At 37.8% G+C, this 12353-nt stretch overlaps 1 protein-coding gene across 1 annotated transcript in view; it reads left to right on the top strand.

Annotated features, from left to right (window-relative positions):
- TRHDE (thyrotropin releasing hormone degrading enzyme) overlaps positions 1-12353 on the top strand; it is a 214307-nt gene that overhangs the window by 88457 nt on the left and 113497 nt on the right. Inside the window, exon 6 of the mRNA XM_056338965.1 lies at positions 11167-11304. Coding sequence (XP_056194940.1) covers positions 11167-11304 — 138 coding nt within the window. The remainder of the gene's footprint in view (positions 1-11166; positions 11305-12353) is intronic.

Raw genomic sequence — 12353 nt, 5'->3', positions numbered from 1 at the left:
CCAACTGCTGTAGTCTAGAAGTATTGTAAGAAAAAGAAGCGACATGAGACCTCAGGACAAGGAAATTGTGTGTGAGACTATGTTGAGGGTTGCTGTATAGATTTTATTATCCTTTGGAGAAATTTTTCTCTTTGCTACCCTTTCGTGTTTACACATCTTCTAATTATGTAGCAAAATATGTTAGAAATACAGATTGCCTGATAGAGATTTGTTGTAGCTTCAGTATTTTGCTTAAACTCTTGCATACTAGCTTCTGAAAAGTTTTTTCCCATTTCTAGGTGATTTGTTGAGTATTCTTATGCCATTAACTTTTGCGTGTCATGAAGTGAAGATGCTATAATTATGAGTTAAAGCTAATTTTTAAAAATAGTTGTATACTTAGGTATGTGTCCTGTGAAGTTTGAATTCTTTGTAGTATTTTAATTTTTTTCTTTCAGATGTCAATTTTGGTTTATAATTGCATTATGAAAAGAAAAATAAATCTTTATCTGAACTGACATCTGTCTTGCATAGGTAGGCTTGTTGGGTTTACCTGGCTTTGGCTGTATTAAAACTCATTCTCTTCCATCTTTATGAAAAACATATCCTGAATTACAATGTAATGATTCTAATTATGAATGCGATTAAATCTGGCAGTCCTTTATGATTTTAGCACAGTGAAATGTCGTAGATGACAACATTTATACACTGAATTTTATCTTCAAATCATCAGTCATTTGTTCATCACATAATCAGTTTAACAAACCCAGAATAACTTTGCTTTAAAAGTCATTTGGAACATAGAATATTTGCTTGAGATTTCTGTGGAATGAATGTAATGTTCACTGTTATGCAAACGACATGCCCATCACGTGAAATCCTGGCATCTTAGCAGAATACAGGCAAAACGAATGGGTTGAGCAAGGTATGACAGTTAAACTGGGAAATCAGACACATGCTGCATAAATTAGAATTAACTACAGTAACACTGCGGTGCCTGGAAAAATACTCATCTGTCAAGTTTTTCCTTAAATTAGAAAGAAGGTAGACATACACTTTTCATAAGGCTTTGGATATCATTGGCCCTTTATATAAAAATAACCATACTGAAATGTTTAAACAATTAGAAAATCGTTGGCAAGATGGAACACTTGATAAGTTAAACATTTAAACATGCTACATTTTTTTGCAGACTAGAGTAGAAATCAATACTGTGATGCTTAAGCCTTATTACAGAGATTGTTGGAAGAGGAAGCAAAAGTTACATTTACCTGAATTTGGCTTGCTGGATATTTTTGTTATCGGTATAAAGTGCATTTGCTGTTTAGATCATACTGACGTTTGTGATCTTGAAAAAATAAAGAGTGAGCATTTATAAAAATAAAAACTGTTCCAAACAACTTTTTTTTTTTTCCCAAAAGTGAAGGATACAGTATAAGTGTCATAAATCAGCTGCAAAACCAATAACTACAAACCTTACTTTCTGTAATGATGGTTAAACAGACCAATATTCCAGCATTCTGAGTGGTGTTTTGTCAGCAGTAATTCATACTTGTGAATAAAAATACAGAGGTGTTATGGTGTATGATACCACAGCTCTTTGCATCAGGAAAACAGAATAATATGCCAAAATTATCTTTCTGTCTAAAGGAAGTTCTTTCTCTTGTAGTTCTGAAATGTTAGCCTTGAAAGTTTCATCAAGAAGCCCATGGGCTATAAGGTCAAAGTCATCTTATTTTTAGCTTATTAAAGATTTTTTGTCACATTTCATTTTGGATAAATGTAGAAGCAGAAGACTGGTAGTCAATTCCAGAAAAAGGACTTTTGTCTGGAAATGCAGCTTGGGCGATACGGATACATCTGAAACAAATAGATCTATCCACAGCTTCCTACCTAACTTGTTGGATGCTTATAGGCTACAGGCAAATAAGCGTTCACCATTAAAGCTCTGTAAGCCCCTAAAGTTTTGCTACTACTTGTCTGAAGATGTGTCTTTTTTGGCAGAGCCGAGTGTGTTTCACTGTCCATCTTATCTGGCATTCACAAACTTGGTATGTCTGAACCTGAGATTCTTAAGGACAGATATCCATTAGGCATGTTCACACCGTTAATAGGTTAGACCGGCAGCACTGAGTTCTGCACAAAGCGGAGTGCCATGGGTTTTGTCTGAAACCTGTTTTCTGCCTTTTTTCTTCTTCTCTAAGTTCTTTAGCTTGCTTAAACATTTCTTCCTCCTCTGAGGATTTTGATTTTATCAGTTTTTCTTCTATTTTTTTAAGGCTTTTCTTTTACTGCAGTAAAGATGGAGGGATAATAATATAGTCTGAACTGCCACGGAGCTGTAACACTTTATTGTGGCTTCCAGCAGGTCTAGAATTTCTTGTCTTGTGGAGAAGGTGTTTACATACTTCATCAGGGTTGCATAATCTTAGTGAGAAAGGAAATCCAGTCCTTATTAAACCTTTACCATCCTTATTCCCTTGATCCTTTTATTAAAATTTTGGGTGCAGAACAGAATGAAGAGTCGTTCTGATGGAGGTGTCCATTATCCGCTGCAGTTAATGTAAGATACATCATAACTCTCCTGAGGAAGTGGCTGAACTTTTGCTGGTTTTAAAACAGGAGGGTGAGCTTCCTGTGCTGAGATCCTTCATGGTTCCATCACTGGTGTTAATATACTTTTTAAAATGTAAGTTACTTCAAGTTCAAAGCTAAAAATTCTCATTTCCTTCCCTCGCCTAAAAAATAAGTCCCTATATGTTACTTTTTACCTCTTGAAGGTGAAGCTACCTCTGATTTTGCAGGAAATATGTCCCTACTATATAGTCATTAGACATTTGCCGTGGAAATTAATTCACCATTCTTCCCACTCCAGCCTCTTGCCTTGCCTATCCCCCAAATTAGGAGTTTTTTTAGAATTCTTATTCTGAAATGTCTAAAATTCTTATTTTTAAATCTCATTCTTCAACAACTTGGAAGTTTAAGCATTTTTTTTAATGTTGTCAGGATGGTTTCCAAAAGAAAGTTGGCTCTGCAGACTGTTCCCTAGAGAGATCAGAGAATTTCACTTGATCACGTGTACTCAAAGTAGTCATCTGCATGTGAATTCCCTGGCTGGTGCTATTTTATGACTTAGAGATGAGGTTTCTGTATCAGAGGCTGACCATGTAACTGTTTGGTTGTCTCTCCAAGCCATCAAAAAGCAACAGCAATTGGATGTGAGTTTGTGAGCTGTAAGATCTTAACGGCTGATACAAAGTAATCTTACCTCTGTGGACGGTGGCCTCTGCTAGTTTTAGGATCAGAGAAAAGAGAAAATTACAGCAGAAGACTACATGCTGGTAATTTCCACTTCATAGCTCTGTCTTTTCTCATCTACCCTGCTCACCTTCCTCCTTCCAGATGCCTGTTTGCTACTGTGTGTTCTGTCTTCCTCTGTGCTTGTTTCTCTTGTTATCCTGAAGTCCTTTGTATGTGGCTTTGTAAAGGAAGGAATTCAACTGAGGCTTACAGATCAGGAATTTATTGACAGATCTTTTGCCTCCTTATTTTCTGGTAGAAGGAACCATCACGTTTGTCCTTGAATGTCTCTGGTATTGGGGTAGGTTTTGAGGGCTATGACAGCAGGAATTACTGGCATGTAATTTTCCCTTTCATCCATCAAATGAGCGTCAAATACTTCAGCAGTCAGTACCTGGCTTGATGCTGAGAAAGCATTTCACAGAGCCCAGCTGCCTTCTCCCTTTTCTTTATTATATAAAAGTTAGCTTTGCTGACAACTTTATTGCCTGAATGAAGGTGTGGTACATCAGTGATAGCTTTGAATCCTCTGCCTTCTCTATCCATTGAAGCTCTGGGAGAAGATTTCCCACTTTCTTGTGTGATTACTACTTTTATAATGAAGGGTGGTCGTATTTGCCAGACATTTTCTTAGTATTAATCAATTGTGATTACGGTGTTTGGAGTAAACCCTTGTGTCTACGTGAAATGGCATCTTTAATCTTTCTTAAAGTGAACTGTGCTTCCTTCACTCTGTTAGGTTCCACAGCCTGGATGATCCTGCTGTTACTGCAGACAGCTGAAAATAATAATGAGGCTGCATGTCAACATTTCTGTTTTAAAAATACATGCTGCAAGAAATTACCTGTGCCTAAAGAAGTTAAAAGAAAACCATTTAACTGAACTTATTTACATTAAGTACATTGAACATTATGCAACATGCTGCCCGTGTTCTTGGTAAATGATCTTAATTGCCTGTCTCATTGATTCGGTTGAAATAATAAAAGTGAAGATGGCCATTAGACACATGCATGTCTTTAACGTGCTTTGACTCAGATTGCCTCCCAAAGTGTTTGTTTCCACCTATAAAGTTTTTCTGGGCATTGCTTAACTCATAGAAACCTCAGAAAATCATTATAAGTTTTGAAGCAGACTTAAGACATAGGCTTTTTTGATTTATTTCATTATTATTTTGGCATTTCAGACCTGAGCTGTAGCCTGCTTGATCCTTCTAACCCAACATAAATATCACGCTGGCTCAGCATTGAGAGAGATTCAACCTCTCATTTTTTAAAACTACTTTCATCTCTTCTTTTATGGTTAAAGGGTCCCCATGCCAGTAAAAAGTAAGCCTTTAATTAATACCACATGGAGTGTTTTTTCCCCCAGTAACTGCTCAGTGAAGTCAGTCCTTGTATGATTTTCTGTTTTAACTTAACTATGGGGGAAGTGTTCAATGTAAAATTAACTAGAATCTCATGTATAATTGACTTTGGCAGGAAAAAAGAGATATGTAAAGGTAAGCTGCAAGATCTTGTGGTCGCTAATTACTAGTCCTTTTAAAGTGCACCAGTTTAGAAATCCTTATACTAAATTTAGCTTATAACTAAGAAATTAAATTTCCATCTCCACATGGTCTTCCTTAACACAGTTTCTTTTTTTATGCTCTGGCAAGGTGGATTAATATATGGAATTCTTAAATTTAAGTAGTTACCTCTTAACATTTAGAGATCAGACATAAATGAATACCAACATTTAGATGAAACATTTATTCAAGAGAGTAAGTACAGGTTTGGAGAATGTCAGTGTCTCAACTTTCTTCATGTCATTATCTGCTCATCTTGAGAGAGCAGTTAAAATGATATTATGAGGAGAGTTTTTGGGTCATGTGAGTTCAAATCTCGTGAGTTCAGGGTTTAGATGAAGCTTTGGTTTAGAAGAAACTTCAGTGAACTGGCTGAATTTCACATAATTTTGAGTTAGTAACCGCTTTGTCTTCAGTAAAAATGAGAAAGAAACTTTATGGCAACTTTTGCCTCAAGGTGAGGACTCACTGCAGAGTAGCCCTACTGAAACAAGAATACGCATTTCATAAGGAAGTAAAGTTGATATTGGAAGTTTGGTGGCAAAGCTGTAGCTGTGTATTTGAGGGCATCCTTACTGAAGGGCTCTGTTTCTCAAATTTTTAGCTGTACTGAATGTGCTGCTACTGTTTATTTGAAAGTTGGGGCAACGTGTACTTACTTGGAGCACAAGCTGATAAGTAACTTTTGATGTGCCTGCAAAGCATCTTTGGTTCCTTCAGGACTTAGCTCACTGAATCTCATCACCTTCAGGTTGAAACAGAGTCGAGGTGTGCAAGATCTATCCAGCAAATGTCAGAGCACCCAAAAAGTATTCTCATTGATGGTGACCTCTGGCAGTTGTTGCTGGAAGTTGACTGAGTATACCAACCACATCTCAAAGCCACTTGTCATTTAAATATTATTTACTGTTTCTTGAATTGAGGTGAATTTCTGCTACAGATTCCCCCTGTGGAGTTTGAGTTAGAGGATAAACTTCATACTTTGTTGCCTAATATTTTAAAATGCTCTGGAGGCAAACACATGAAGAGAGAGTGGAACTGTGTTCATGTGTTCGCTTAATGACTATTTCTGTGAAGACAGCTACATACAAGGTGACAAAACGTGATCTTGGAGAGTGAAACTGGCCTTTTTTTTAAGTGCTGATGGTCAGTATGTGGTGTTTCCTTTTCTAATGCTCCCTTTTTTATACTGCATCCTCCCATTCTGTAGGCCTCCATTTAGCGTAATGGATGCGATGGAGAACCAAGTCAAAGCTATACCTGAAAAACAGAGTGGTGAGAGGAAACAGTAGTTGAAATAGGTGGTGAAAGTGCTTAAAAACTCTGAATCAACTAACTACCCATCTGCTCGGTAACTTAAGCAGATGGTCATGAATATCTTGTTTGGCACTTCATTGAAAAGAAAATACGTACCCACTTCTCTTTCCTGATACTCAAAGCTATTGGTCTTCCTCAGCTGTGCACTCCTAGAACATCTATGTTGCTTTGTAACAACAAAAAAATTGTCAGTCAATGTGAACGTTTCTCAAGCACGGGGGATGGGTATTTTGCAAGAACTTTGACTGAAAATGCGGAAAAGTGGTTTATGAAGGTAGACATGGAACTGTGACATATTCACAGCTGACAAATGTAGACTATGTTGCAGACCTTCAATGAACGATGCACATAACTGAAGCACACATGCAGAGTTATACGTTAAAAAAAAAAAAAAAAGGCAATCTATAAGCTGCTTAAGCTACTATAAAAAATTATTGTTAGGGAGAGAGAAAGAGAAAGAAACATTGCTTTCATTTGCAAGTATTCAGGAGACTTCCTGTGCTGTGACAACTTAGGATTTTATAAGCATGCAGACAGAAAGAACTTGCTTTTGGCCCCCAGTGGATCTTTGCTGGCCTTAAGGTATTTTATGGAACATTAGGCTTCTTCATAGATGATATACATAGATGATCTACAATCTATCGTATTGTAACTGAACTGCTGGTAGTATATATACTGGTGTTCTTCGATTGCTTTAAAAATTTGCCCCTTTTTCTTTTTCCTGAGGGTGCACTTTCCCTATAAACCCAACTGTTGTGTCTTGCAAATGCTTGTTTTGTCAGGCATGAGAGATCACTTATCTCCTTTGTATGCCTGATGACTAGTAAAGCTTTATATTTTGGAAAAGATATTTCCAGCAAATTTGTCAGGAAAATCATTTGCAGATTTGCACATATATTATTAAGCTTTATTCATGCAGATTTCTCAGTCCATAAACTGTTTGAATGGCTGTCCCAGAACAAAGGCAATGCCTTTAATATTGAGGCCCTTGATCTCTGTTGTGTACTGATTTTCAGTTTTGGCTTTCATTATGCTATTCCTTTTATTCTTCTGTTAGATGTTTTCAATTTTTTTTTTCATTTTAATTATTTTCCCTGGTATTTCATATTAATTTTTAGAAATTATTTTTATTTGACTAACTTTAAGTATTACATTATTGTCATGCTAACTTCTTCTCTTACATTATGCCTCAATATGATATTTTAAAATCACCAGCAGCAACCTCTTTCCATTGCATCATTGTTATCCTGTTATGCACAATAAATTTTTAGTGGGTCTTGAAGGTACAGTCTTTTCTGACAAAAAATGTTATTTCATGATTTCTTTCTTTCCATTTTGAGGTAAACTAGTTGGAAGATGGGTATGCTGTTGGAGGTAAATACACAGAGTGACCACTACCTTTCCATGAACCTTCCTCCCTAGAACAAGGCGAAAATAAGCCAGTACCAGAAAGCTTTCTTGTGGTTAGTCAGTTTCTTAGTCCTGATTCTTTTTGCTATGGAATGATTAACACTACAGATCCACATTTAAAAATCTCCAGATTATTTCCATAATGTGGAAAAATTGCAATAGGTGGAAAATTTCTGACCCTGTGTCGTGGTTTACCTTGTAGCATTTGTGCTGCTTTTACCCAAAGCAGTGAAATTTGAATTTTCACCATGGTTACATATTGAATAAGGAGGGGAGAACACAGAGAAGGGGTAAGTCTTTCAGGACAACCTTGTACCAGACAGAGAAGATCTTATTTGTGAGGGTTAAAATAAGTCATTCCTATGAAGAGACAAGTACCTGAATCTAGTGACCACAGGTGTTTGGGAAATAATCTGAAAATGTAAATCTTTGAGACATGTTTGTCCAATAACAGCACTTCAGTCCCTGCACCTGGAAGCATTCTGAAGAGTAAGAGGGAAAGAAACCAGAAATAATTGGCATGTCCTTTCTTCTGAACACTGGTCTGATCACCCAGGCTTTGACTATCCACAGTTTGCGGAAGGCTCTGGGGAGAGAAGATGAGGAGACAGGACTCCAAGTGGGCAGTAGGAAGGTAAGGAGCAGGGGAGCTTCCTGCTTGCCTTTAAAGAAAGGCAGAAATCTGAGTGGAAAGCACCTCTGTCCTTATTTCAGACTAGGCTTCTGCTGCTGTCATACCAGCTCCTGCTCAGAGCCCTGGCCCTGTGTTAGCGCTGCACAGCACTGCACTTACATGCCGCTACTTACACTTTCCAAGCAGAGCCTCAAGACTCACCTGAAGCCCTCTTTTCCTTACAGGCGGATCGGAGTCTTTGCCTTTTCTTTTGCAGTTGAACTCCCTCCAAGGAGGGTCATCTTGAACAGCATTTTGTCATTGTTTCATGTCTAGCTGCAAACCTGTCACCTACCATGTTGACAGCTCGCTGGCCTCATTAAATGCATTCCAAGATTGATTTTCTTCACAATTTCTGTGCTAGGTGTCTCTTTAGTCCTGTAGGTATCATGTTAGAACAGATCGATTCCACTGTACTGTGTAGGATAAAATAACCAGGGAATAGAAAGCCCCTCTTCCATCACTGTAAGCAGTTTGGTCACATGTGTTGGCCTTTCCCCCTTAATGTTCTGATAGGACTTTAATAGCTGAGGTAGTGTTTCTTCAACATAATTTAAGGCAGTTTTAGTTTTGTTCTGCATTTCTGTTTCCTGTTTCCTCCTCAAGCTGCAGCCCCCCCGTCACCCAGCAAACTCCTCTCTCTTGTTCTCTCTGTGTCTCCCTGAAGTTGTCTTTGAGTCTCCTTTTGAAATCTGGTGTCAGAGGCTTTGTACTAAAGGGAAAAGGTGGGAATGTTTTGGAAATCCTTTTGGATCAATAAATTTAGCTTTATAGGTCAAAAGTCTTCTTAATTCTCACTAAAATGCAGGTTTCCATGTTTGGAGGCATACTAGGTAATCCCGTTGCGTCCCAGTGTGATGGTCTGCCATAAATTTCAAGGAAGACTTCAGCTATGGTAACTTGAATGAGCGATCATGAATGTAAAATGCTCCTTTTCAGCTCTTCAGGAGATAACCAAAGAAACAGAAAACCAAAATGTAGCCTGTCCTTTTTATATCTTTTGCATTATTATAGCCTCACTTTGTTTCCTACATGCTGATTTTCTTGATTCCAGGTGCTGTATTTAAAGTATTAATCTGTGATGAATGAGGGCCCTTTTAATAACTCAATTCCAGGCAGTAACCATCCACTCCCACAGCCAATTGTGATATCCAAACTTGAATCTGGGGACAGGTCCATACCTCTGTGTGTTCTTACCTATATATATTATTTACCATACATCTGATGAAACTGTGGCTGTGTTACTGACTAATAGAGAATGTGGGTGAGGTATAACCAAAGCATCTACAATCCTTTACACCTCAGGAGTTTTCCCCTGAGTAGGACTGTCATAATAATTGTTTCCCTACACCATTTTTTTTCCCCATAAAAAAAGGGCAGTTACTATCTACATATGCCTGAGAAAATTTGGAAATGAACAATAATGTGAACAAGACATTACTTTTCCCTTCACAAACCTTACCTCATGCAGCCAGCTGAGAACACTAAGAGTGTGTTGGGTAATTTGCTTTCCTGCATCCGGTGTTTTTAATTGCCTGAATATACAATTGGCTCAAGGTGCATTTCTTGTGCTCTAATGAATTTTAACATAAAGGTTTATTTCTAGATGGATCAGCACTGGAAGAGCTTTTCAACTGTCTTAAAGTATAATTTAAATCAGCACATTGATACCAAAACCTTGCCACCCAAGAAATTAAACATGGAATATATTATGTAATTGTGTGGTTATTTTATCTGAGGTCATCAGGGTGGCTTTTGAAAAAAATGCAGCATTCCCTAGAGTTTCTGTTTATTGTGGCACTAGGTTGACATTAATTCGGGAACAGTGGTGATTTAGATAAAGTTTGAGATATGTCATTTTGGGGTGAGTAAAGCTTATTTAAGCCTTCCATGATTTTTAACTCACTCTTTGCATTTATTTCTGATTTGAAAACACAAGTAAATGAAGCTCTTCTTTCCTGACACAGTCTTTTGGATTAGAGACATCTATATCAATGCAATATGAGGAGCTTTTAAGGCATGTAATTTCTCAGCTGAAAAAGTCCCATCTAGTTGCACTGTAGAAGTGATTGCAGCCCAGTTCACAGTGTATACGTAAACATTTAATTAATGTTGCTGCCAGAGGAAATATTCGGCAGTTTTGACATGAGTCTGCAGTCCGTATTTATAGAAGGAATAGAAACAAATCAGTATGTTGGACATTATTTGGGTTTGCCTCTGATGTAGCTGTGACTTTGACTATGTCATTTAACTTCTACATGCAGCTATTGTCCTGCTTGTAAAGAGGAATAATTATGGTTTCCTTCAAGTGGAAGTTACAAAGTTTGTAAAGCATACAAGTTCTTGAGGAGAAAGGATTTCTATACCAGAGCTATGAAAGGCAGCGTGGCATCTGCTGTGACACTGCTATGGGCTCTGTTTATTTTCCTGTCCCACACTGACCTGCTGTGTGAACTTGGCACTGAGGGCCAAGTGACTTAAACTTCACTAAATAAAGCAGTAGTAATTGTGTTTACCCATCTCTGTCAAAAGTTTTGTCCCTCCATATGCAATGAACTCGACAACTTGTAGCATGCGTTTTTGTTATTGAAGACTATGCCATTTTGCCTCTTTTCCCACCCCTTGTAACTGAACAAATAGTCATAATCAGAATCGCAGTCTGCACCTACAGATACATTTTCATTCATTTAGTAGTCCTTAATTTCAGTCAGTTTCATTGCAGCAAAAAACCTCAGGTCAGAATCTCTTCCCTGTACCAGTTCAAGATTGTAGGAGGTCATGGTGGCTTACATTCAGACCAGAGGGTCTGATTTTAGTCAACTGTCATATTTATTAGTCAGCTGCCTCTGATAACTGTGCATCATTTCTGTATTGTTGTTAATGTGTATTTGTCTGCGACACTACTGCATATGCTGTATTTCAGGAAAAGCAGAGATTTCTGACAGATGTCCTACATGAAGTGATGCTGCTGGATGGTTTGGCCAGTTCACATCCAGTATCCCAGGAGGTGCAGCAAGCCACAGACATTGACAGGGTGTTTGACTGGATTGCCTATAAAAAGGTGAGATGAATTAAACCTATGTATATATATGTATATATAGATATGTCAGTAACTATTAGAAGGTTGTCTGTAAACCAAATACCATTGTAAAAATATGTACACTTACAATGCCTTTCCCACTTACTAGTTGGAAAACTTGTAATTTTTGTGGAATATATTTAGAATATACTATAGCAATTTTAGCCAATTACATTCAACATATCCAGTGTTATTAAATGTTATAAATAAACTTGGAAGGCTGTCAGAATCCAGCCAAGAAGATTTGGGGGTTTTTATTACTGTTTATTGTGTGGCAGTGTCTGAATTGTGTTAGATGCTTTAAAAAGCAGAAGGATGTGTAGTCTTTGTCCTATTGAAACTCCCTGGAAAACTTGTCAAGTGCTGAAGTTAAATATAAAGTGTTTTCTGTTTTTATTGTGCCTGAGATTTTTTCTGTCAGCTAATTAAAACTCTGAAGTCATTGCTGAACAGTGAGAGTGGAGGAACTGCCTTCTGGGGTGGTGAAGGAATATGTATTAAATTCAGGGAATTTCAAATTGCATTTCAATGCATAGAGAGCCTTTTGGCCAGCTTTGATGCTGAATAGCATCTGTGCCAGAGTGAGAAGGCTGCGCACTTCCACCTTCTCCATCATATGACTAGTCTTGCTGTTAGCATATGACCCAAAAGCTAGTGGTTTCCATTGTACCACATGATTATTCTCTGCTACGTGGTATGACATGTAATATTGTGCCTTACTGTCATGACCCAATGCTCTTGATATGTGATGCAAAGGCTGCTGCCTGCAGCCTTCTGCTGTGAAGACTGTACTGGAGCTCTCTGCTGACCATGCAGTTTTCGACTATCACCTTTGCATTTGATATTTTTTTTTTCTGGATCATTAGCTGCCTAACATCAGGCTGTAACAAGACAGCAGCAGCGTAGCACTGACTGGCCTACCAAGCCTCCATTTTATCCAGTGCTCATTCTGGGCTAAAAAAGATGTGTGTCCTCTCTTACAGTCATCAGCAGTAACTTCGACTTCATCCTCTTCCATGAAAGAATCTTAT

The sequence above is a fragment of the Falco biarmicus genome, chromosome 5 (assembly GCF_023638135.1).
Source record: "Falco biarmicus isolate bFalBia1 chromosome 5, bFalBia1.pri, whole genome shotgun sequence".
Classification (NCBI taxonomy): Eukaryota; Metazoa; Chordata; class Aves; order Falconiformes; family Falconidae; genus Falco; species Falco biarmicus.
This window is presented reverse-complemented; position numbering and strand designations above follow the sequence as displayed.